Consider the following 26,168-nt stretch of genomic DNA (forward strand, 5'->3'; position numbering starts at 1 on the left):
GGGACTTATCCTCGTCCTCTCATTGCTTGCTTCCGTCGGCTGCGTCGTCACTACGTGTCCCGTGATGCTTTGCGCTTGTTGACGGTATATTTCTGCGACGGCTCCACAGGCCCGAGTATTCCACCGACCGGCAACTATGGGCGCAACGGAGGTGAGAACCGAGACGTCACGTGTGGTGTGTAATGTGCCCGGATGTGTAGTGAGGTCGGGCTGTGATGTCACGTGTGATGTGTAATGTGCCCGGATGTGTAGTGAGGTCGGGCTGTGATGTCACGTGTGGTGTGTAATGTGCCCGGATGTGTAGTGAGGTCGGGCTGTGATGTCACGTGTGATGTGTAATGTGCCCGGATGTGTAGTGAGGTCGGGCTGTGATGTCACGTGTGGTGTGTAATGTGCCCGGATGTGTAGTGAGGTCGGGCTGTGATGTCACGTGTGGTGTGTAATGTGCCCGGATGTGTAGTGAGGTCGGGCTGTGATGTCACGTGTGATGTGTAATGTGCCCGGATGTGTAGTGAGGTCGGGCTGTGATGTCACGTGTGATGTGTAATGTGCCCGGATGTGTAGTGAGGTCGGGCTGTGATGTCACGTGTGGTGTGTAATGTGCCCGGATGTATAGTGAGGTCGGGCTGTGACGTCACGTGTGATGTGTGATGTGCCCGGATGTGTAGTGAGGTCGGGCTGTGATGTCACGTGTGGTGTGTAATGTGCCCGGATGTGTAGTGAGGTCGGGGCTGTGATGTGATGTGTAATGTGCCCGGATGTGTAGTGAGGTCGGGGCTGTGATGTCACGTGTGGTGTGTAATGTGCCCGGATGTGTAGTGAGGTCGGGCTGTGATGTCACGTGTGATGTGTAATGTGCCCGGATGTGTAGTGAGGTCGGGCTGTGATGTCACGTGTGGTGTGTAATGTGCCCGGATGTGTAGTGAGGTCGGGCTGTGACGTCACGTGTGATGTGTAATGTGCCCGGATGTGTAGTGAGGTCGGGCTGTGATGTCACGTGTGATGTGTAATGTGCCCGGATGTGTAGTGAGGTCGGGCTGTGATGTCACGTGTGATGTGTAATGTGCCCGGATGTGTAGTGAGGTCGGGCTGTGATGTCACGTGTGATGTGTAATGTGCCCGGATGTGTAGTGAGGTCGGGCTGTGATGTCACGTGTGATGTGTAATGTGCCCGGATGTGTAGTGAGGTCGGGCTGTGATGTCACGTGTGATGTGTAATGTGCCCGGATGTGTAGTGAGGTCGGGCTGTGACGTCACGTGTGATGTGTAATGTGCCCGGATGTGTAGTGAGGTCGGGGCTGTGATGTCACGTGTGATGTGTAATGTGCCCGGATGTGTAGTGAGGTCGGGCTGTGATGTCACGTGTGATGTGTAATGTGCCCGGATGTATAGTGAGGTCGGGGCTGTGATGTCACGTGTGATGTGTAATGTGCCCGGATGTGTAGTGAGGTCGGGCTGTGACGTCACGTGTGATGTGTAATGTGCCCGGATGTGTAGTGAGGTCGGGGCTGTGATGTCACGTGTGATGTGTAATGTGCCCGGATGTGTAGTGAGGTCGGGCTGTGATGTCACGTGTGATGTGTAATGTGCCCGGATGTGTAGTGAGGTCGGGCTGTGATGTCACGTGTGGTGTGTAATGTGCCCGGATGTGTAGTGAGGTCGGGGCTGTGATGTCACGTGTGGTGTGTAATGTGCCCGGATGTGTAGTGAGGTCGGGGCTGTGATGTCACGTGTGATGTGTAATGTGCCCGGATGTATAGTGAGGTCGGGCTGTGATGTCACGTGTGATGTGTAATGTGCCCGGATGTGTAGTGAGGTCGGGCTGTGATGTCACGTGTGATGTGTAATGTGCCCGGATGTGTAGTGAGGTCGGGCTGTGATGTCACGTGTGGTGTGTAATGTGCCCGGATGTATAGTGAGGTCGGGCTGTGATGTCACGTGTGGTGTGTAATGTGCCCGGATGTGTAGTGAGGTCAGGGCTGTGATGTCACGTGTGATGTGTAATGTGCCCGGATGTATAGTGAGGTCGGGCTGTGATGTCACGTGTGATGTGTAATGTGCCCGGATGTATAGTGAGGTCGGGCTGTGATGTCACGTGTGATGTGTAATGTGCCCGGATGTGTAGTGAGGTCGGGCTGTGATGTCACGTGTGATGTGTAATGTGCCCGGATGTATAGTGAGGTCGGGGCTGTGATGTCACGTGTGGTGTGTAATGTGCCCGGATGTGTAGTGAGGTCGGGCTGTGATGTCACGTGTGGTGTGTAATGTGCCCGGATGTGTAGTGAGGTCGGGCTGTGATGTCACGTGTGATGTGTAATGTGCCCGGATGTGTAGTGAGGTCGGGCTGTGATGTCACGTGTGATGTGTGATGTGCCCGGATGTGTAGTGAGGTCGGGCTGTGATGTCACGTGTGATGTGTAATGTGCCCGGATGTGTAGTGAGGTCGGGCTGTGACGTCACGTGTGATGTGTAATGTGCCCGGATGTGTAGTGAGGTCGGGCTGTGATGTCACGTGTGATGTGTAATGTGCCCGGATGTGTAGTGAGGTCGGGCTGTGATGTCACATGTAATGTGCCCGGATGTGTAGTGAGGTCGGGCTGTGATGTCACGTGTGATGTGTAATGTGCCCGGATGTGTAGTGAGGTCGGGCTGTGATGTCACGTGTGATGTGTAATGTGCCCGGATGTATAGTGAGGTCGGGGCTGTGATGTCACGTGTGATGTGTAATGTGCCCGGATGTGTAGTGAGGTCGGGCTGTGATGTCACGTGTGGTGTGTAATGTGCCCGGATGTATAGTGAGGTCGGGCTGTGATGTCACGTGTGATGTGTAATGTGCCCGGATGTGTAGTGAGGTCGGGCTGTGATGTCACGTGTGGTGTGTAATGTGCCCGGATGTGTAGTGAGGTCGGGCTGTGATGTCACGTGTGATGTGTAATGTGCCCGGATGTGTAGTGAGGTCGGGCTGTGATGTCACGTGTGATGTGTAATGTGCCCGGATGTGTAGTGAGGTCGGGCTGTGATGTCACGTGTGATGTGTAATGTGCCCGGATGTATAGTGAGGTCGGGCTGTGATGTCACGTGTGATGTGTAATGTGCCCGGATGTGTAGTGAGGTCGGGCTGTGATGTCACGTGTGATGTGTAATGTGCCCGGATGTATAGTAAGGTCGGGCTGTGATGTCACGTGTGATGTGTAATGTGCCCGGATGTGTAGTGAGGTCGGGCTGTGATGTCACGTGTGATGTGTAATGTGCCCGGATGTGTAGTGAGGTCGGGCTGTGATGTCACGTGTGATGTGTAATGTGCCCGGATGTATAGTGAGGTCGGGCTGTGATGTCACGTGTGATGTGTAATGTGCCCGGATGTGTAGTGAGGTCGGGCTGTGACGTCACGTGTGATGTGTAATGTGCCCGGATGTGTAGTGAGGTCGGGCTGTGATGTCACGTGTGATGTGTAATGTGCCCGGATGTGTAGTGAGGTCGGGCTGTGATGTCACGTGTGGTGTGTAATGTGCCCGGATGTGTAGTGAGGTCGGGCTGTGATGTCACGTGTGATGTGTAATGTGCCCGGATGTATAGTGAGGTCGGGCTGTGATGTCACGTGTGGTGTGTAATGTGCCCGGATGTGTAGTGAGGTCGGGCTGTGATGTCACGTGTGGTGTGTAATGTGCCCGGATGTATAGTGAGGTCGGGCTGTGATGTCACGTGTGATGTGTAATGTGCCCGGATGTGTAGTGAGGTCGGGCTGTGATGTCACGTGTGATGTGTAATGTGCCCGGATGTGTAGTGAGGTCGGGGCTGTGATGTCACGTGTGGTGTGTAATGTGCCCGGATGTGTAGTGAGGTCGGGCTGTGATGTCACGTGTGATGTATAATGTGCCCGGATGTGTAGTGAGGTCGGGCTGTGATGTCACGTGTGATGTGTAATGTGCCCGGATGTGTAGTGAGGTCGGGCTGTGATGTCACGTGTGATGTGTAATGTGCCCGGATGTGTAGTGAGGTCGGGCTGTGATGTCACATGTAATGTGCCCGGATGTATAGTGAGGTCGGGCTGTGATGTCACGTGTGGTGTGTAATGTGCCCGGATGTGTAGTGAGGTCGGGGTGTGATGTCACGTGTGATGTGCCCGGATGTGTAGTGAGGTCGGGCTGTGATGTCACGTGTGATGTGTAATGTGCCCGGATGTGTAGTGAGGTCGGGCTGTGATGTCACGTGTGGTGTGTAATGTGCCCGGATGTGTAGTGAGGTCGGGCTGTGATGTCACGTGTGATGTGTGATGTGCCCGGATGTGTAGTGAGGTCGGGCTGTGATGTCACGTGTGATGTGTAATGTGCCCGGATGTGTAGTGAGGTCGGGCTGTGATGTCACGTGTGATGTATAATGTGCCCGGATGTGTAGTGAGGTCGGGCTGTGATGTCACGTGTGATGTGTAATGTGCCCGGATGTATAGTGAGGTCGGGCTGTGATGTCACGTGTGATGTGTAATGTGCCCGGATGTGTAGTGAGGTCGGGCTGTGATGTCACGTGTGGTGTGTAATGTGCCCGGATGTGTAGTGAGGTCGGGGCTGTGATGTCACGTGTGGTGTGTAATGTGCCCGGATGTGTAGTGAGGTCGGGCTGTGATGTCACGTGTGGTGTGTAATGTGCCCGGATGTGTAGTGAGGTCGGGGCTGTGATGTCACGTGTGATGTGTAATGTGCCCGGATGTGTAGTGAGGTCGGGCTGTGATGTCACGTGTGATGTGTAATGTGCCCGGATGTGTAGTGAGGTCGGGCTGTGATGTCACGTGTGATGTGTAATGTGCCCGGATGTGTAGTGAGGTCGGGGCTGTGATGTCACGTGTAATGTGTAATGTGCCCGGATGTGTAGTGAGGTCGGGCTGTGATGTCACGTGTGGTGTGTAATGTGCCCGGATGTGTAGTGAGGTCGGGGCTGTGATGTCACGTGTGATGTGTAATGTGCCCGGATGTGTAGTGAGGTCGGGCTGTGATGTCACGTGTGATGTGTAATGTGCCCGGATGTGTAGTGAGGTCGGGGCTGTGATGTCACGTGTGATGTGTAATGTGCCCGGATGTGTAGTGAGGTCGGGCTGTGATGTCACGTGTGATGTATAATGTGCCCGGATGTGTAGTGAGGTCGGGCTGTGATGTCACGTGTGATGTGTAATGTGCCCGGATGTGTAGTGAGGTCGGGCTGTGATGTCACGTGTGATGTGTAATGTGCCCGGATGTGTAGTGAGGTCGGGCTGTGATGTCACATGTAATGTGCCCGGATGTGTAGTGAGGTCGGGCTGTGATGTCACGTGTGATGTGTAATGTGCCCGGATGTATAGTGAGGTCGGGCTGTGATGTCACGTGTGGTGTGTAATGTGCCCGGATGTGTAGTGAGGTCGGGGTGTGATGTCACGTGTGATGTGTGATGTGCCCGGATGTGTAGTGAGGTCGGGCTGTGATGTCACGTGTGATGTGTGATGTGCCCGGATGTGTAGTGAGGTCGGGCTGTGATGTCACGTGTGATGTGTAATGTGCCCGGATGTGTAGTGAGGTCGGGCTGTGATGTCACGTGTGATGTATAATGTGCCCGGATGTGTAGTGAGGTCGGGCTGTGATGTCACGTGTGATGTGTAATGTGCCCGGATGTATAGTGAGGTCGGGCTGTGATGTCACGTGTGATGTGTAATGTGCCCGGATGTGTAGTGAGGTCGGGCTGTGATGTCACGTGTGATGTGTAATGTGCCCGGATGTGTAGTGAGGTCGGGGCTGTGATGTCACGTGTGATGTGTAATGTGCCCGGATGTATAGTGAGGTCGGGCTGTGACGTCACGTGTGATGTGTAATGTGCCCGGATGTGTAGTGAGGTCGGGCTGTGATGTCACGTGTGATGTGTAATGTGCCCGGATGTGTAGTGAGGTCGGGCTGTGATGTCACGTGTGGTGTGTAATGTGCCCGGATGTGTAGTGAGGTCGGGGCTGTGATGTCACGTGTGATGTGTAATGTGCCCGGATGTGTAGTGAGGTCGGGCTGTGATGTCACGTGTGATGTGTAATGTGCCCGGATGTGTAGTGAGGTCGGGCTGTGATGTCACGTGTGATGTGTAATGTGCCCGGATGTGTAGTGAGGTCGGGCTGTGATGTCACGTGTGGTGTGTAATGTGCCCGGATGTGTAGTGAGGTCGGGCTGTGATGTCACGTGTGATGTGTAATGTGCCCGGATGTGTAGTGAGGTCGGGCTGTGACGTCACGTGTGATGTGCCCGGATGTGTAGTGAGGTCGGGCTGTGACGTCACGTGTGATGTGTAATGTGCCCGGATGTGTAGTGAGGTCGGGCTGTGACGTCACGTGTGGTGTGTAATGTGCCCGGATGTGTAGTGAGGTCGGGCTGTGATGTCACGTGTGATGTGTAATGTGCCCGGATGTGTAGTGAGGTCGGGCTGTGATGTCACGTGTGATGTGTAATGTGCCCGGATGTGTAGTGAGGTCGGGCTGTGATGTCACGTGTGATGTGTAATGTGCCCGGATGTGTAGTGAGGTCGGGCTGTGATGTCACGTGTGGTGTGTAATGTGCCCGGATGTGTAGTGAGGTCGGGCTGTGACGTCACGTGTGATGTGTAATGTGCCCGGATGTGTAGTGAGGTCGGGCTGTGACGTCACGTGTGATGTGTAATGTGCCCGGATGTGTAGTGAGGTCGGGCTGTGATGTCACGTGTGATGTGTAATGTGCCCGGATGTGTAGTGAGGTCGGGCTGTGACGTCACGTGTGGTGTGTAATGTGCCCGGATGTGTAGTGAGGTCGGGCTGTGATGTCACGTGTGGTGTGTAATGTGCCCGGATGTGTAGTGAGGTCGGGCTGTGATGTCACGTGTGGTGTGTAATGTGCCCGGATGTGTAGTGAGGTCGGGGCTGTGATGTCACGTGTGGTGTGTAATGTGCCCGGATGTGTAGTGAGGTCGGGCTGTGATGTCACGTGTGATGTGTAATGTGCCCGGATGTGTAGTGAGGTCGGGCTGTGATGTCACGTGTGGTGTGTAATGTGCCCGGATGTGTAGTGAGGTCGGGCTGTGACGTCACGTGTGATGTGTAATGTGCCCGGATGTGTAGTGAGGTCGGGGCTGTGATGTCACGTGTGGTGTGTAATGTGCCCGGATGTGTAGTGAGGTCGGGCTGTGATGTCACGTGTGATGTGTAATGTGCCCGGATGTGTAGTGAGGTCGGGCTGTGATGTCACGTGTGGTGTGTAATGTGCCCGGATGTGTAGTGAGGTCGGGCTGTGACGTCACGTGTGATGTGTAATGTGCCCGGATGTGTAGTGAGGTCGGGCTGTGATGTCACGTGTGATGTGTAATGTACCCGGATGTGTAGTGAGGTCGGGGCTGTGATGTCACGTGTGATGTGTAATGTGCCCGGATGTGTAGTGAGGTCGGGCTGTGATGTCACGTGTGATGTGTAATGTGCCCGGATGTGTAGTGAGGTCGGGCTGTGATGTCACGTGTGATGTGTAATGTGCCCGGATGTGTAGTGAGGTCGGGCTGTGATGTCACGTGTGATGTGTAATGTGCCCGGATGTGTAGTGAGGTCGGGCTGTGACGTCACGTGTGATGTGTAATGTGCCCGGATGTATAGTGAGGTCGGGCTGTGATGTCACGTGTGATGTGTAATGTGCCCGGATGTGTAGTGAGGTCGGGCTGTGATGTCACGTGTGATGTGTAATGTGCCCGGATGTGTAGTGAGGTCGGGCTGTGATGTCACGTGTGATGTGTAATGTGCCCGGATGTGTAGTGAGGTCGGGGCTGTGATGTCACGTGTGATGTGTAATGTGCCCGGATGTATAGTGAGGTCGGGCTGTGACGTCACGTGTGATGTGTAATGTGCCCGGATGTGTAGTGAGGTCGGGCTGTGATGTCACGTGTGATGTGTAATGTGCCCGGATGTGTAGTGAGGTCGGGCTGTGATGTCACGTGTGGTGTGTAATGTGCCCGGATGTGTAGTGAGGTCGGGGCTGTGATGTCACGTGTGATGTGTAATGTGCCCGGATGTGTAGTGAGGTCGGGCTGTGATGTCACGTGTGATGTGTAATGTGCCCGGATGTGTAGTGAGGTCGGGCTGTGATGTCACGTGTGATGTGTAATGTGCCCGGATGTGTAGTGAGGTCGGGCTGTGATGTCACGTGTGGTGTGTAATGTGCCCGGATGTGTAGTGAGGTCGGGCTGTGATGTCACGTGTGATGTGTAATGTGCCCGGATGTGTAGTGAGGTCGGGCTGTGACGTCACGTGTGATGTGCCCGGATGTGTAGTGAGGTCGGGCTGTGACGTCACGTGTGATGTGTAATGTGCCCGGATGTGTAGTGAGGTCGGGCTGTGACGTCACGTGTGGTGTGTAATGTGCCCGGATGTGTAGTGAGGTCGGGCTGTGATGTCACGTGTGATGTGTAATGTGCCCGGATGTGTAGTGAGGTCGGGCTGTGATGTCACGTGTGATGTGTAATGTGCCCGGATGTGTAGTGAGGTCGGGCTGTGATGTCACGTGTGATGTGTAATGTGCCCGGATGTGTAGTGAGGTCGGGCTGTGATGTCACGTGTGGTGTGTAATGTGCCCGGATGTGTAGTGAGGTCGGGCTGTGACGTCACGTGTGATGTGTAATGTGCCCGGATGTGTAGTGAGGTCGGGCTGTGACGTCACGTGTGATGTGTAATGTGCCCGGATGTGTAGTGAGGTCGGGCTGTGATGTCACGTGTGATGTGTAATGTGCCCGGATGTGTAGTGAGGTCGGGCTGTGACGTCACGTGTGGTGTGTAATGTGCCCGGATGTGTAGTGAGGTCGGGCTGTGATGTCACGTGTGGTGTGTAATGTGCCCGGATGTGTAGTGAGGTCGGGCTGTGATGTCACGTGTGGTGTGTAATGTGCCCGGATGTGTAGTGAGGTCGGGGCTGTGATGTCACGTGTGGTGTGTAATGTGCCCGGATGTGTAGTGAGGTCGGGCTGTGATGTCACGTGTGATGTGTAATGTGCCCGGATGTGTAGTGAGGTCGGGCTGTGATGTCACGTGTGGTGTGTAATGTGCCCGGATGTGTAGTGAGGTCGGGCTGTGACGTCACGTGTGATGTGTAATGTGCCCGGATGTGTAGTGAGGTCGGGGCTGTGATGTCACGTGTGGTGTGTAATGTGCCCGGATGTGTAGTGAGGTCGGGCTGTGATGTCACGTGTGATGTGTAATGTGCCCGGATGTGTAGTGAGGTCGGGCTGTGATGTCACGTGTGGTGTGTAATGTGCCCGGATGTGTAGTGAGGTCGGGCTGTGACGTCACGTGTGATGTGTAATGTGCCCGGATGTGTAGTGAGGTCGGGCTGTGATGTCACGTGTGATGTGTAATGTACCCGGATGTGTAGTGAGGTCGGGGCTGTGATGTCACGTGTGATGTGTAATGTGCCCGGATGTGTAGTGAGGTCGGGCTGTGATGTCACGTGTGATGTGTAATGTGCCCGGATGTGTAGTGAGGTCGGGCTGTGATGTCACGTGTGATGTGTAATGTGCCCGGATGTGTAGTGAGGTCGGGCTGTGATGTCACGTGTGATGTGTAATGTGCCCGGATGTGTAGTGAGGTCGGGCTGTGACGTCACGTGTGATGTGTAATGTGCCCGGATGTGTAGTGAGGTCGGGCTGTGATGTCACGTGTGATGTGTAATGTGCCCGGATGTGTAGTGAGGTCGGGCTGTGATGTCACGTGTGATGTGTAATGTGCCCGGATGTATAGTGAGGTCGGGCTGTGATGTCACGTGTGATGTGTAATGTGCCCGGATGTGTAGTGAGGTCGGGCTGTGATGTCACGTGTGGTGTGTAATGTGCCCGGATGTGTAGTGAGGTCGGGCTGTGATGTCACGTGTGGTGTGTAATGTGCCCGGATGTATAGTGAGGTCGGGGCTGTGATGTCACGTGTGATGTGTAATGTGCCCGGATGTGTAGTGAGGTCAGGGCTGTGATGTCACGTGTGATGTGTAATGTGCCCGGATGTGTAGTGAGGTCGGGCTGTGATGTCACGTGTGATGTGTAATGTGCCCGGATGTGTAGTGAGGTCGGGCTGTGATGTCACGTGTGATGTGTAATGTGCCCGGATGTGTAGTGAGGTCGGGCTGTGATGTCACGTGTGATGTGTAATGTGCCCGGATGTGTAGTGAGGTCGGGCTGTGATGTCACGTGTGATGTGTAATGTGCCCGGATGTGTAGTGAGGTCGGGGCTGTGATGTCACGTGTGATGTGTAATGTGCCCGGATGTGTAGTGAGGTCGGGCTGTGATGTCACGTGTGATGTGTAATGTGCCCGGATGTGTAGTGAGGTCGGGCTGTGATGTCACGTGTGATGTATAATGTGCCCGGATGTATAGTGAGGTCGGGCTGTGATGTCACGTGTGATGTGTAATGTGCCCGGATGTGTAGTGAGGTCGGGCTGTGATGTCACGTGTGATGTGTAATGTGCCCGGATGTGTAGTGAGGTCGGGCTGTGATGTCACGTGTGATGTGTAATGTGCCCGGATGTGTAGTGAGGTCGGGCTGTGATGTCACGTGTGATGTGTAATGTGCCCGGATGTGTAGTGAGGTCGGGCTGTGACGTCACGTGTGGTGTGTAATGTGCCCGGATGTGTAGTGAGGTCGGGCTGTGATGTCACGTGTGATGTGTAATGTGCCCGGATGTGTAGTGAGGTCGGGCTGTGATGTCACGTGTGGTGTGTAATGTGCCCGGATGTGTAGTGAGGTCGGGGCTGTGATGTCACGTGTGGTGTGTAATGTGCCCGGATGTGTAGTGAGGTCGGGCTGTGACGTCACGTGTGATGTGTAATGTGCCCGGATGTGTAGTGAGGTCGGGCTGTGATGTCACGTGTGATGTGTAATGTGCCCGGATGTGTAGTGAGGTCGGGGCTGTGATGTCACGTGTGATGTGTAATGTGCCCGGATGTGTAGTGAGGTCGGGCTGTGATGTCACGTGTGATGTGTAATGTGCCCGGATGTGTAGTGAGGTCGGCCTGTGATGTCACGTGTGATGTGTAATGTGCCCGGATGTGTAGTGAGGTCGGGCTGTGATGTCACGTGTGGTGTGTAATGTGCCCGGATGTGTAGTGAGGTCGGGCTGTGATGTCACGTGTGATGTGTAATGTGCCTGGATGTATAGTGAGGTCGGGCTGTGATGTCACGTGTGATGTGTAATGTGCCCGGATGTGTAGTGAGGTCAGGCTGTGATGTCACGTGTGATGTGTAATGTGCCCGGATGTGTAGTGAGGTCGGGGCTGTGATGTCACGTGTGATGTATAATGTGCCCGGATGTATAGTGAGGTCGGGCTGTGATGTCACGTGTGATGTGTAATGTGCCCGGATGTGTAGTGAGGTCGGGCTGTGATGTCACGTGTGGTGTGTAATGTGCCCGGATGTGTAGTGAGGTCGGGCTGTGATGTCACGTGTGATGTGTAATGTGCCCGGATGTGTAGTGAGGTCGGGCTGTGACGTCACGTGTGATGTGTAATGTGCCCGGATGTGTAGTGAGGTCGGGCTGTGATGTCACGTGTGATGTGTAATGTGCCCGGATGTGTAGTGAGGTCGGGCTGTGATGTCACGTGTGATGTGTAATGTGCCCGGATGTGTAGTGAGGTCGGGCTGTGATGTCACGTGTGATGTGTAATGTGCCCGGATGTGTAGTGAGGTCGGGCTGTGATGTCACGTGTGGTGTGTAATGTGCCCGGATGTGTAGTGAGGTCGGGCTGTGATGTCACGTGTGATGTGTAATGTGCCCGGATGTGTAGTGAGGTCGGGCTGTGATGTCACGTGTGATGTGTAATGTGCCCGGATGTGTAGTGAGGTCGGGGCTGTGATGTCACGTGTGATGTGTAATGTGCCCGGATGTGTAGTGAGGTCGGGCTGTGATGTCACGTGTGATGTGTAATGTGCCCGGATGTATAGTGAGGTCGGGCTGTGATGTCACGTGTGATGTGTAATGTCACCGGATGTGTAGTGAGGTCGGGCTGTGATGTCACGTGTGGTGTGTAATGTGCCCGGATGTGTAGTGAGGTCGGGCTGTGATGTCACGTGTGATGTGTAATGTGCCCGGATGTGTAGTGAGGTCGGGCTGTGATGTCACGTGTGATGTGTAATGTGCCCGGATGTGTAGTGAGGTCGGGCTGTGATGTCACGTGTGGTGTGTAATGTGCCCGGATGTGTAGTGAGGTCGGGCTGTGATGTCACGTGTGGTGTGTAATGTGCCCGGATGTGTAGTGAGGTCGGGCTGTGATGTCACGTGTGATGTGTAATGTCACCGGATGTGTAGTGAGGTCGGGCTGTGATGTCACGTGTGGTGTGTAATGTGCCCGGATGTGTAGTGAGGTCGGGCTGTGATGTCACGTGTGATGTGTAATGTGCCCGGATGTGTAGTGAGGTCGGGCTGTGATGTCACGTGTGATGTGTAATGTGCCCGGATGTGTAGTGAGGTCGGGCTGTGATGTCACGTGTGGTGTGTAATGTGCCCGGATGTGTAGTGAGGTCGGCCTGTGATGTCACGTGTGATGTGTAATGTGCCCGGATGTGTAGTGAGGTCGGGCTGTGATGTCACGTGTGATGTGTAATGTGCCCGGATGTGTAGTGAGGTCGGGCTGTGATGTCACGTGTGGTGTGTAATGTGCCCGGATGTGTAGTGAGGTCGGGCTGTGATGTCACGTGTGATGTGTAATGTGCCCGGATGTGTAGTGAGGTCGGGCTGTGATGTCACGTGTGATGTGTAATGTGCCCGGATGTGTAGTGAGGTCGGGGCTGTGATGTCACGTGTGATGTGTAATGTGCCCGGATGTGTAGTGAGGTCGGGCTGTGATGTCACGTGTGATGTGTAATGTGCCCGGATGTGTAGTGAGGTCGGGCTGTGATGTCACGTGTGATGTGTAATGTGCCCGGATGTGTAGTGAGGTCGGGGCTGTGATGTCACGTGTGGTGTGTAATGTGCCCGGATGTGTAGTGAGGTCGGGCTGTGATGTCACGTGTGATGTGTAATGTGCCCGGATGTGTAGTGAGGTCGGGCTGTGACGTCACGTGTGATGTGTAATGTGCCCGGATGTATAGTGAGGTCGGGCTGTGATGTCACGTGTGATGTGTAATGTGCCCGGATGTGTAGTGAGGTCGGGCTGTGATGTCACGTGTGATGTGTAATGTGCCCGGATGTGTAGTGAGGTCGGGGCTGTGATGTCACGTGTGGTGTGTAATGTGCCCGGATGTGTAGTGAGGTCGGGCTGTGATGTCACGTGTGGTGTGTAATGTGCCCGGATGTGTAGTGAGGTCGGGCTGTGATGTCACGTGTGATGTGTAATGTGCCCGGATGTGTAGTGAGGTCGGGCTGTGATGTCACGTGTGGTGTGTAATGTGCCCGGATGTGTAGTGAGGTCGGGCTGTGATGTCACGTGTGGTGTGTAATGTGCCCGGATGTGTAGTGAGGTCGGGCTGTGATGTCACGTGTAATGTGTAATGTGCCCGGATGTATAGTGAGGTCGGGCTGTGATGTCACGTGTGGTGTGTAATGTGCCCGGATGTGTAGTGAGGTCGGGCTGTGATGTCACGTGTGGTGTGTAATGTGCCCGGATGTGTAGTGAGGTCGGGCTGTGATGTCACGTGTAATGTGTAATGTGCCCGGATGTATAGTGAGGTCGGGCTGTGACGTCACGTGTGATGTGTAATGTGCCCGGATGTGTAGTGAGGTCGGGCTGTGATGTCACGTGTGATGTGTAATGTGCCCGGATGTGTAGTGAGGTCGGGCTGTGATGTCACGTGTGGTGTGTAATGTGCCCGGATGTGTAGTGAGGTCGGGGCTGTGATGTCACGTGTGATGTGTAATGTGCCCGGATGTGTAGTGAGGTCGGGCTGTGATGTCACGTGTAATGTGTAATGTGCCCGGATGTATAGTGAGGTCGGGCTGTGATGTCACGTGTGATGTGTAATGTGCCCGGATGTATAGTGAGGTCGGGCTGTGATGTCACGTGTGATGTGTAATGTGCCCGGATGTATAGTGAGGTCGGGCTGTGATGTCACGTGTGGTGTGTAATGTGCCCGGATGTGTAGTGAGGTCGGGGCTGTGATGTCACGTGTGATGTGTAATGTGCCCGGATGTGTAGTGAGGTCGGGACTGTGATGTCACGTGTGATGTGTAATGTGCCCGGATGTGTAGTGAGGTCGGGGCTGTGATGTCACGTGTGATGTGTAATGTGCCCGGATGTGTAGTGAGGTCGGGCTGTGACGTCACGTGTGATGTGTAATGTGCCCGGATGTGTAGTGAGGTCGGGCTGTGATGTCACGTGTGATGTGTAATGTGCCCGGATGTGTAGTGAGGTCGGGGCTGTGATGTCACGTGTGATGTGTAATGTGCCCGGATGTGTAGTGAGGTCGGGCTGTGATGTCACGTGTGGTGTGTAATGTGCCCGGATGTGTAGTGAGGTCGGGCTGTGATGTCACGTGTGATGTGTAATGTGCCCGGATGTGTAGTGAGGTCGGGCTGTGATGTCACGTGTAATGTGTAATGTGCCCGGATGTATAGTGAGGTCGGGCTGTGATGTCACGTGTGATGTGTAATGTGCCCGGATGTATAGTGAGGTCGGGCTGTGATGTCACGTGTGGTGTGTAATGTGCCCGGATGTGTAGTGAGGTCGGGGCTGTGATGTCACGTGTGGTGTGTAATGTGCCCGGATGTGTAGTGAGGTCGGGCTGTGATGTCACGTGTGATGTGTAATGTGCCCGGATGTGTAGTGAGGTCGGGCTGTGACGTCACGTGTGATGTGTAATGTGCCCGGATGTGTAGTGAGGTCGGGCTGTGATGTCACGTGTGATGTGTAATGTGCCCGGATGTGTAGTGAGGTCGGGCTGTGATGTCACGTGTGGTGTGTAATGTGCCCGGATGTGTAGTGAGGTCGGGCTGTGATGTCACGTGTGATGTGTAATGTGCCCGGATGTGTAGTGAGGTCGGGCTGTGATGTCACGTGTGGTGTGTAATGTGCCCGGATGTGTAGTGAGGTCGGGGCTGTGATGTCACGTGTGATGTGTAATGTGCCCGGATGTGTAGTGAGGTCGGGCTGTGATGTCACGTGTGATGTGTAATGTGCCCGGATGTGTAGTGAGGTCGGGCTGTGACGTCACGTGTGATGTGTAATGTGCCCGGATGTGTAGTGAGGTCGGGCTGTGACGTCACGTGTGATGTGTAATGTGCCCGGATGTATAGTGAGGTCGGGCTGTGATGTCACGTGTGGTGTGTAATGTGCCCGGATGTGTAGTGAGGTCGGGCTGTGATGTCACGTGTGATGTGTAATGTGCCCGGATGTGTAGTGAGGTCAGGGCTGTGATGTCACGTGTGATGTGTAATGTGCCCGGATGTGTAGTGAGGTCGGGCTGTGATGTCACGTGTGATGTGTAATGTGCCCGGATGTGTAGTGAGGTCGGGCTGTGATGTCACGTGTGGTGTGTAATGTGCCCGGATGTGTAGTGAGGTCGGGCTGTGATGTCACGTGTGGTGTGTAATGTGCCCGGATGTGTAGTGAGGTCGGGGCTGTGATGTCACGTGTGATGTGTAATGTGCCCGGATGTGTAGTGAGGTCGGGGCTGTGATGTCACGTGTGATGTGTAATGTGCCCGGATGTGTAGTGAGGTCGGGCTGTGATGTCACGTGTGGTGTGTAATGTGCCCGGATGTGTAGTGAGGTCGGGGCTGTGATGTCACGTGTGATGTGTAATGTGCCCGGATGTGTAGTGAGGTCGGGCTGTGATGTCACGTGTGATGTGTAATGTGCCCGGATGTGTAGTGAGGTCGGGGCTGTGATGTCACGTGTGGTGTGTAATGTGCCCGGATGTGTAGTGAGGTCGGGCTGTGATGTCACGTGTGATGTGTAATGTGCCCGGATGTGTAGTGAGGTCGGGCTGTGACGTCACGTGTGATGTGTAATGTGCCCGGATGTGTAGTGAGGTCGGGCTGTGATGTCACGTGTGGTGTGTAATGTGCCCGGATGTGTAGTGAGGTCGGGGCTGTGATGTCACGTGTGATGTGTAATGTGCCCGGATGTGTAGTGAGGTCGGGCTGTGACGTCACGTGTGATGTGTAATGTGCCCGGATGTGTAGTGAGGTCGGGCTGTGATGTCACGTGTGATGTGTAATGTGCCCGGATGTGTAGTGAGGTCGGGCTGTGATGTCACGTGTGATGTGTAATGTGCCCGGATGTGTAGTGAGGTCGGGCTGTGACGTCACGTGTGGTGTGTAATGTGCCCGGATGTATAGTGAGGTCGGGCTGTGATGTCACGTGTGATGTGTAATGTGCCCGGATGTGTAGTGAGGTCGGGCTGTGATGTCACGTGTGATGTGTAATGTGCCCGGATGTGTAGTGAGGTCGGGCTGTGATGTCACGTGTGATGTGTAATGTGCCCGGATGTATAGTGAGGTCGGGCTGTGATGTCACGTGTGATGTGTAATGTGCCCGGATGTGTAGTGAGGTCGGGCTGTGATGTCACGTGTGATGTGTAATGTGCCCGGATGTATAGTGAGGTCGGGCTGTGATGTCACGTGTGGTGTGTAATGTGCCCGGATGTGTAGTGAGGTCGGGCTGTGATGTCACGTGTGATGTGTAATGTGCCCGGATGTGTAGTGAGGTCGGGCTGTGATGTCACGTGTGATGTGTAATGTGCCCGGATGTGTAGTGAGGTCGGGCTGTGATGTCACGTGTGATGTGTAATGTGCCCGGATGTGTAGTGAGGTCGGGCTGTGATGTCACGTGTGGTGTGTAATGTGCCCGGATGTGTAGTGAGGTCGGGCTGTGATGTCACGTGTGATGTGTAATGTGCCCGGATGTGTAGTGAGGTCGGGCTGTGATGTCACGTGTGATGTGTAATGTGCCCGGATGTGTAGTGAGGTCGGGCTGTGATGTCACGTGTGGTGTGTAATGTGCCCGGATGTATAGTGAGGTCGGGCTGTGACGTCACGTGTGATGTGTAATGTGCCCGGATGTGTAGTGAGGTCGGGCTGTGATGTCACGTGTGGTGTGTAATGTGCCCGGATGTATAGTGAGGTCGGGCTGTGATGTCACGTGTGATGTGTAATGTGCCCGGATGTGTAGTGAGGTCGGGCTGTGATGTCACGTGTGATGTATAATGTGCCCGGATGTGTAGTGAGGTCGGGCTGTGATGTCACGTGTGATGTGTAATGTGCCCGGATGTATAGTGAGGTCGGGCTGTGATGTCACGTGTGGTGTGTAATGTGCCCGGATGTGTAGTGAGGTCGGGCTGTGATGTCACGTGTGGTGTGTAATGTGCCCGGATGTGTAGTGAGGTCGGGCTGTGATGTCACGTGTGATGTGTAATGTGCCCGGATGTATAGTGAGGTCGGGGCTGTGATGTCACGTGTGATGTGTAATGTGCCCGGATGTATAGTGAGGTCGGGCTGTGATGTCACGTGTGATGTGTAATGTGCCCGGATGTGTAGTGAGGTCGGGCTGTGATGTCACGTGTGATGTGTAATGTGCCCGGATGTGTAGTGAGGTCGGGCTGTGATGTCACGTGTGATGTGTAATGTGCCCGGATGTGTAGTGAGGTCGGGGCTGTGACGTCACGTGTGATGTGTAATGTGCCCGGATGTGTAGTGAGGTCGGGGCTGTGATGTCACGTGTGATGTGTAATGTGCCCGGATGTGTAGTGAGGTCGGGGCTGTGATGTCACGTGTGATGTGTAATGTGCCCGGATGTGTAGTGAGGTCGGGCTGTGATGTCACGTGTGGTGTGTAATGTGCCCGGATGTGTAGTGAGGTCGGGCTGTGATGTCACGTGTGATGTGTAATGTGCCCGGATGTGTAGTGAGGTCGGGCTGTGATGTCACGTGTGATGTGTAATGTGCCCGGATGTATAGTGAGGTCGGGCTGTGATGTCACGTGTGATGTGTAATGTGCCCGGATGTGTAGTGAGGTCGGGCTGTGACGTCACGTGTGATGTGTAATGTGCCCGGATGTGTAGTGAGGTCGGGCTGTGATGTCACGTGTGATGTGTAATGTGCCCGGATGTATAGTGAGGTCGGGCTGTGATGTCACGTGTGATGTGTAATGTGCCCGGATGTATAGTGAGGTCGGGCTGTGATGTCACGTGTGATGTGTAATGTGCCCGGATGTGTAGTGAGGTCGGGCTGTGATGTCACGTGTGGTGTGTAATGTGCCCGGATGTGTAGTGAGGTCGGGCTGTGATGTCACGTGTGATGTGTAATGTGCCCGGATGTGTAGTGAGGTCGGGCTGTGATGTCACGTGTGATGTGTAATGTGCCCGGATGTATAGTGAGGTCGGGCTGTGACGTCACGTGTGATGTGTAATGTGCCCGGATGTGTAGTGAGGTCGGGCTGTGATGTCACGTGTGGTGTGTAATGTGCCCGGATGTGTAGTGAGGTCGGGCTGTGATGTCACGTGTGATGTGTAATGTGCCCGGATGTGTAGTGAGGTCGGGCTGTGATGTCACGTGTGATGTGTAATGTGCCCGGATGTGTAGTGAGGTCGGGCTGTGATGTCACGTGTGGTGTGTAATGTGCCCGGATGTGTAGTGAGGTCGGGCTGTGATGTCACGTGTGGTGTGTAATGTGCCCGGATGTGTAGTGAGGTCGGGCTGTGATGTCACGTGTGATGTGTAATGTGCCCGGATGTGTAGTGAGGTCGGGCTGTGATGTCACGTGTGATGTGTAATGTGCCCGGATGTGTAGTGAGGTCGGGCTGTGATGTCACGTGTGATGTGTAATGTGCCCGGATGTGTAGTGAGGTCGGGCTGTGATGTCACGTGTGATGTGTAATGTGCCCGGATGTGTAGTGAGGTCGGGCTGTGATGTCACGTGTGATGTGTAATGTGCCCGGATGTGTAGTGAGGTCGGGCTGTGATGTCACGTGTGGTGTGTAATGTGCCCGGATGTGTAGTGAGGTCGGGGCTGTGATGTCACGTGTGATGTGTAATGTGCCCGGATGTGTAGTGAGGTCGGGCTGTGATGTCACGTGTGATGTGTAATGTGCCCGGATGTGTAGTGAGGTCGGGGCTGTGATGTCACGTGTGATGTGTAATGTGCCCGGATGTGTAGTGAGGTCGGGCTGTGACGTCACGTGTGGTGTGTAATGTGCCCGGATGTGTAGTGAGGTCGGGGCTGTGATGTCACGTGTGGTGTGTAATGTGCCCGGATGTGTAGTGAGGTCGGGCTGTGATGTCACGTGTGGTGTGTAATGTGCCCGGATGTGTAGTGAGGTCGGGCTGTGATGTCACGTGTGATGTGTAATGTGCCCGGATGTGTAGTGAGGTCGGGCTGTGATGTCACGTGTGGTGTGTAATGTGCCCGGATGTATAGTGAGGTCGGGCTGTGATGTCACGTGTGATGTGTAATGTGCCCGGATGTGTAGTGAGGTCGGGGCTGTGATGTCACGTGTGATGTGTAATGTGCCCGGATGTGTAGTGAGGTCGGGCTGTGACGTCACGTGTGATGTGTAATGTGCCCGGATGTATAGTGAGGTCGGGCTGTGATGTCACGTGTGATGTGTAATGTGCCCGGATGTGCTAGGACGTCACAGGGCATGGGCCAAGGTTGTGGTTACGTCACGGGGCATGGGCTGAGGCTGCGGGGATGTCATGGAGCATTGGCCTAGGCTGCGGTGACATCACGGGCATGGGCCTAGCTGTGGTGACGTGACAGGGAATGGGCCAAGGCTGCTGTAATGCCACGGGGCATGGGCCAGGGCTGCGGTGATGTTACGGGGCATGGGTCGAGGCTGTGGGTATGTCACGGGGCATTGGCCGAGGCTGCGGTGACATCACGTGGCATTGGCCGAGGCTGCGGTGACATCACGGGGCATTGGCTGAGGCTGTGGAGATGTCATGGGGTGAGGCTGCGGCGATGTTACGGGGCATGGGTCGAGGCTGTGGGTATGTCACGGGGCATTGGCCGAGGCTGCGGTGACATCACGGGGCATTGGCCGAGGCTGCGGTGACATCACGTGGCATTGGCCGAGGCTGTGGTGACATCACGGGGCATGGGCCAGGGCTGCGGTGATGTTACGGGGCATGGGCTGAGGCTGTGGGTATGTCACGGGGCATGGGCCGAGGCTGCGGTGACGTCATGTATCATGGGTCGAGGCTGTGGGTATGTCACGGGGCATTGGCCGAGGCTGCGGTGACATCACGTGGCATTGGCCGAGGCTGCGGTGACATCACGTGGCATTGGCCGAGGCTGCGGTGACATCACGTGGCATTGGCCGAGGCTGCGGTGACGTCACGGGGCATTGGCTGAGGCTGTGGAGATGTTACGGGGCATGGGTCGAGGCTGTGGGTATGTCACGGGGCATTGGCCGAGGCTATGGTGACATCACGTGGCATTGGCCGAGGCTGCGGTGACGTCACGGGGCATTGGCTGAGGCTGTGGAGATGTTACGGGGCATGGGTCGAGGCTGTGGGTATGTCACGGGGCATTGGCCGAGGCTGCGGTGACATCACGGGGCATTGGCCGAGGCTGCGGTGACATCACGTGGCATTGGCCGAGGCTGTGGTGACATCACGGGGCATGGGCCAGGGCTGCGGTGATGTTACGGGGCATGGGCTGAGGCTGTGGGTATGTCACGGGGCATGGGCTGAGGCTGCGGTGACGTCATGGGGTGAGGCTGCGGCAATGTCACGTGGCATTGGCCGAGGCTGTAGTGACGTCACGGGGCATTGGCCGAGGCTCTGGAGACCTCATGGGGTGAGGCTGCAGTGACGTTACAGGGAATGGGCCGAGGTTGCGTAATGTCACTGGGCATTGGGCCGAGGTTGCAGTGCCAGATGTTGGGGGTTGTAGTAGGGGATGTCACTCTTACCTCTCCCACGTTCTCCGCAGGTGGATGTCTCCCGCTCGCTCGAGCTTCTCCACATGACGATCTTCAGTCAGAGCTTCTCTCCTTGCGGCAAGTTTCTTGCTGTTGGCAACAACCTGGGAGAAATCGGGGTGTTCAGGTGAGGGGGTGCGGACCCCGGGCACAGTATTGGGGTGCTCCTGAATATTAATGCTTGTCTCTATTAGTCTCTCGTCAGCTCTCAGCTCAGAGGCCAAGGAGCAGAACAAGGAGCCAACAGCAATCATCCAAGGTAATCACCGCCTGTGGGGGTCTCTACCTGCATGGGAGTCATTTGGAGGGGTCTTCACGATTATGGGGGTCATTTTGGGGTTTTCTGTCTATCTGGGGTCACTGTGGGGGGCTCCTTTCTGTGTGGGGGTCCTTGATGATGTTTGTTGCAGCCCACTCAGGCCCCGTGTACAGTTTGACCTCAACTGAACGTCATCTGATCAGCGCGGGGGGAAATGAGGTGAAGGGCTGGCTCTGGAGCGACATCTGTAAGAAGGTAAGCCCCCTATTTCCTGAGGTATCCTGGCAGTGCAGCCCCACTTACTGTTCACTGTTCTTGTGTAGGGCTGTGTGGAAGCATGGAGCCGCCCGGCCCCCTTCTCCAGGTGAGCGCCCTGTCTTGTATTTACTCATTAGTGGCCCTCACCCTCCACACTGACCGCACCTCCTTCTGCCTATAGGAACAGCCTGGAGACCCCGGAGATCAACAGTCTCATCATTAACCAGAAGGTGGGCACCGCACCCTCAGACCCCTGTATATAACTAGTCTGCTCCTGGCCCTGAGACCTACTACCAATGTGCATAAAGTTCCCGTGTTCCCTCCCATCTCTGTAGAGACCCTTGTATCTCCTCCCCCATCTCTATGATCCCTGTATCTCCTCCCCCATCTCTGTATAGACCCTTGTATCTCCTCCCCCATCTCTATAGATCCCTGTATCTCCTCCCCCATCTCTATGATCCCTGTATCTCCTCCCCCATCTCTATGATCCCTGTATCTCCTCCCTCATCTCTATGATCCCTGTATCTCCTCCCCCATCTCTATGATCCCTGTATCTCCTCCCCCATCTCTGTATAGACCCTTGTATCTCCTCCCCCTTCTCTATAGATCCCTGTATCTCCTCCCCCATCTCTATGATCCCTGTATCTCCTCCCTCATCTCTATGATCCCTGTATCTCCTCCCTCATCTCTATGATCCCTGTATCTCCTCCCCATCTCTATGATCCCTGTATCTCCTCCCCCCATCTCTATAGATCCCTGTATCTCCTCCCCCCATCTCTATGATCCCTGTATCTCCTCCCCCATCTCTATGATCCCTGTATCTCCTCCCCCATCTCTATAGATCCCTGTATCTCCTCCCCCATCTCTATAGATCCCTGTATCTCCTCCCCCTTCTCTATGATCCCTGTATCTTCTCCCCCATCTCTATGATCCCTGTATCTCCTCCCCCCATCTCTATGATCCCTGTATCTCCTCCCCCCATCTCTATGATCCCTGTATCTCCTCCCCCATCTCTATATATCCCTGTATCTCCTCCCCCTTCTCTATGATCCCTGTATCTCCTCCCACCTCTATGATCCCTGTATCTCCTCCCCCCATCTCTATGATCCCTGTATCTCCTCCCCCTATCTCTATAATCCCTGTATCTCCTCCCCCCATCTCTATGATCCCTGTATCTCCTCCCCCCATCTCTATAGATCCCTGTATCTCCTCCCCCATCTCTCTGATCCCTGTATCTCCTCCCCCATCTCTATGATCCCTGTATCTCCTCCCCCATCTCTATAGATCCCTGTATCTCCTTCCACTTCTCTATGATCCCTGTGTAGGTCACCCCGTGTCCCTCCCCCCGTGTCTATAGATCCCTGTATGTCCTCCCCCATCTCTATAGATCCCTGTATCTCCTCCCCCATCTCTATAGATCCCTGTATCTCCTCCCCCATCTCTATAGATCCCTGTATCTCCTCCCCCATCTCTATAGATCCCTGTATCTCCTCCCCCATCTCTATAGATCCCTGTATCTCCTCCCCCATCTCTATAGATCCCTGTATCTCCTCCCCCATCTCTATAGATCCCTGTATCTCCTCCCCCATCTCTATAGATCCCTGTATCTCCTCCCCCATCTCTATGATCCCTGTATCTCCTCCCCCATCTCTATGATCCCTGTATCTCCTCCCCCATCTCTATGATCCCTGTATCTCCTCCCACCTCTATGATCCCTGTATCTCCTCCCCATCTCTATAGATCCCTGTATCTCCTCCCCCACCTCTATGATCCCTGTATCTCCTCCCCCTTCTCTATGATCCCTGTATCTCCTCCCCCATCTCTATGATCCCTGTATCTCCTCCCCCATCTCTGTAGATCCCTGTATCTCCTCCCCCATCTATGAGCCCTGTATCTCCTCCCCATCTCTATAGATCCCTGTATCTACTCGCCCACCTCTATGATCCCTGTATCTCCTCCCCCATCTCTATGATCCCTGTATCTCCTCCCCCATCTCTATGATCCCTGTATCTCCTCCCCCATCTCTGTAGATCCCTGTATCTCCTCCCCCATCTCTGTAGATCCCTGTATCTCCTCCCCCACCTCTATGATCCCTGTATCTCCTCCCCCACCTCTATGATCCCTGTATCTCCTCCCCCATCTCTATAGATCCCTGTATCTCCTCCCCCATCTCTATAGATCCCTGTATCTCCTCCCCCACCTCTATGATCCCTGTATCTCCTCCCCCATCTCTATAGATCCCTGTATCTCCTCCCCCATCTCTATAGATCCCTGTATCTCCTCCCCCATCTCTATAGATCCCTGTATCTCCTCCCCATCTCTATAGATCCCTGTATCTCCTCCCCCATCTCTATAGATCCCTGTATCTCCTCCCCCATCTCTATAGATCCCTGTATCTCCTCCCCCATCTCTATGATCCCTGTATCTCCTCCCCCATCTCTATGATCCCTGTATCTCCTCCCCCCATCTCTATGATCCCTGTATCTCCTCCCTCATCTCTATGATCCCTGTATCTCCTCCCCCATCTCTATGATCCCTGTATCTCCTCCCTCATCTCTATGATCCCTGTATCTCCTCCCCCCATCTCTATGATCCCTGTATCTCCTCCCCCATCTCTGATCCCTGTATCTCCTCCCCCATCTCTATGATCCCTGTATCTCCTCCCCATCTCTATAGATCCCTGTATCTCCTCCCCCATCTCTATAGATCCCTGTATCTCCTCCCCCATCTCTATAGATCCCTGTATCTCCTCCCCCATCTCTATAGATCCCTGTATCTCCTCCCCCATCTCTATGATCCCTGTATCTCCTCCCTCATCTCTATGATCCCTGTATCTCCTCCCCCATCTCTATAGATCCCTGTATCTCCTCCCCCATCTCTATAGATCCCTGTATCTCCTCCCCATCTCTATAGATCCCTGTATCTCCTCCCCCATCTCTATAGATCCCTGTATCTCCTCCCCCCCATCTCTATGATCCCTGTATCTCCTCCCCACCTCTATGATCCCTGTATCTCCTCCCCCATCTCTATAGATCCCTGTATGTCCTCCCCCATCTCTATAGATCCCTGTATCTCCTCCCCCATCTCTATGATCCCTGTATCTCCTCCCCCATCTCTGATCCCTGTATCTCCTCCCCATCTCTATGATCCCTGTATCTCCTCCCCATCTCTATAGATCCCTGTATCTCCTCCCCCATCTCTATAGATCCCTGTATCTCCTCCCCATCTCTATAGATCCCTGTATCTCCTCACCCATCTCTATAGATCCCTGTATCTCCTCCCCCATCTCTATAGATCCCTGTATCTCCTCCCCATCTCTATGATCCCTGCATCTCCTCCCCATCTCTATAGATCCCTGTATCTCCTCCCCATCTCTATGATCCCTGCATCTCCTCCCCATCTCTATAGATCCCTGTATCTCCTCCCCCATCTCTATAGATCCCTGTATCTCCTCCCCATCTCTATAGATCCCTGTATCTCCTCCCCCATCTCTATAGATCCCTGTATCTCCTCCCCCATCTCTATAGATCCCTGTATCTCCTCCCCCACCTCTATGATCCCTGTATCTCCTCCCCCTTCTCTATGATCCCTGTATCTCCTCCCCCACCTCTATGATCCCTGTATCTCCTCCCCCATCTCTATAGATCCCTGTATCTCCTCCCCCATCTCTATAGATCCCTGTATCTCCTCCCCCATCTCTATAGATCCCTGTATCTCCTCCCCCATCTCTATAGATCCCTGTATCTCCTCCCCCATCTCTATGATCCCTGTATCTCCTCCCCCATCTCTATAGATCCCTGTATCTCCTCCCCCATCTCTATAGATCCCTGTATCTCCTCCCCCATCTCTGATCCCTGTATCTCCTCCCCATCTCTATGATCCCTGTATCTCCTCCCCATCTCTATAGATCCCTGTATCTCCTCCCCCATCTCTATAGATCCCTGTATCTCCTCCCCCATCTCTATAGATCCCTGTATCTCCTCACCCATCTCTATAGATCCCTGTATCTCCTCCCCCATCTCTATAGATCCCTGTATCTCCTCCCCCCATCTCTATGATCCCTGTATCTCCTCCCCATCTCTATAGATCCCTGTATCTCCTCCCCCATCTCTATAGATCCCTGTATCTCCTCCCCCATCTCTATAGATCCCTGTATCTCCTCCCCATCTCTATGATCCCTGCATCTCCTCCCCATCTCTATGATCCCTGTATCTCCTCCCCATCTCTATAGATCCCTGTATCTCCTCCCCCATCTCTATAGATCCCTGTATCTCCTCCCCCATCTCTATAGATCCCTGTATCTCCTCCCCCATCTCTATAGATCCCTGTATCTCCTCCCCCACCTCTATGATCCCTGTATCTCCTCCTCCATCTCTGATCCCTGTATCTCCTCCCCCATCTCTATGATCCCTGTATCTCCTCCCCATCTCTATAGATCCCTGTATCTCCTCCCCCACCTCTATGATCCCTGTATCTCCTCCCCATCTCTATGATCCCTGTATCTCCTCCCCCATCTCTATAGATCCCTGTATCTCCTCCCCCATCTCTATAGATCCCTGTATCTCCTCCCCATCTCTATAGATCCCTGTATCTCCTCCCCCATCTCTATAGATCCCTGTATCTCCTCCCCATCTCTATAGATCCCTGTGTAGGTCACCCCGTGTCCCTCCCCCCGTGTCTATATAGGTCACCCTGTATGTGTCCCTCCCATCTTTGTGTAGGTTGCCCAGTGTGTGTCCCCCCATCACCACTGTATAGTTCGCCCTCCATCACTGCATAGGTCAGTGATGGCGAACCTTTT

The 26,168-nt window shown here is 54.3% G+C and overlaps 1 protein-coding gene across 1 annotated transcript in view; it reads left to right on the top strand.

Annotated features, from left to right (window-relative positions):
- Window positions 1–6: 6 nt before the first annotated feature.
- The window catches only part of THOC6 (THO complex subunit 6), a 38,325-nt gene continuing 12,163 nt past the window's right edge, over window positions 7–26,168 (top strand). The window contains exons 1-6 of the mRNA XM_077273659.1: window positions 7–151; window positions 20,862–20,977; window positions 21,045–21,109; window positions 21,261–21,364; window positions 21,433–21,473; window positions 21,549–21,597. Coding sequence (XP_077129774.1) covers window positions 137–151; window positions 20,862–20,977; window positions 21,045–21,109; window positions 21,261–21,364; window positions 21,433–21,473; window positions 21,549–21,597 — 390 coding nt within the window. The 5' untranslated portion in view covers window positions 7–136. The remainder of the gene's footprint in view (window positions 152–20,861; window positions 20,978–21,044; window positions 21,110–21,260; window positions 21,365–21,432; window positions 21,474–21,548; window positions 21,598–26,168) is intronic.

Source organism: Ranitomeya variabilis, chromosome 7 (assembly GCF_051348905.1).
Source record: "Ranitomeya variabilis isolate aRanVar5 chromosome 7, aRanVar5.hap1, whole genome shotgun sequence".
NCBI classification, from domain to species: Eukaryota; Metazoa; Chordata; class Amphibia; order Anura; family Dendrobatidae; genus Ranitomeya; species Ranitomeya variabilis.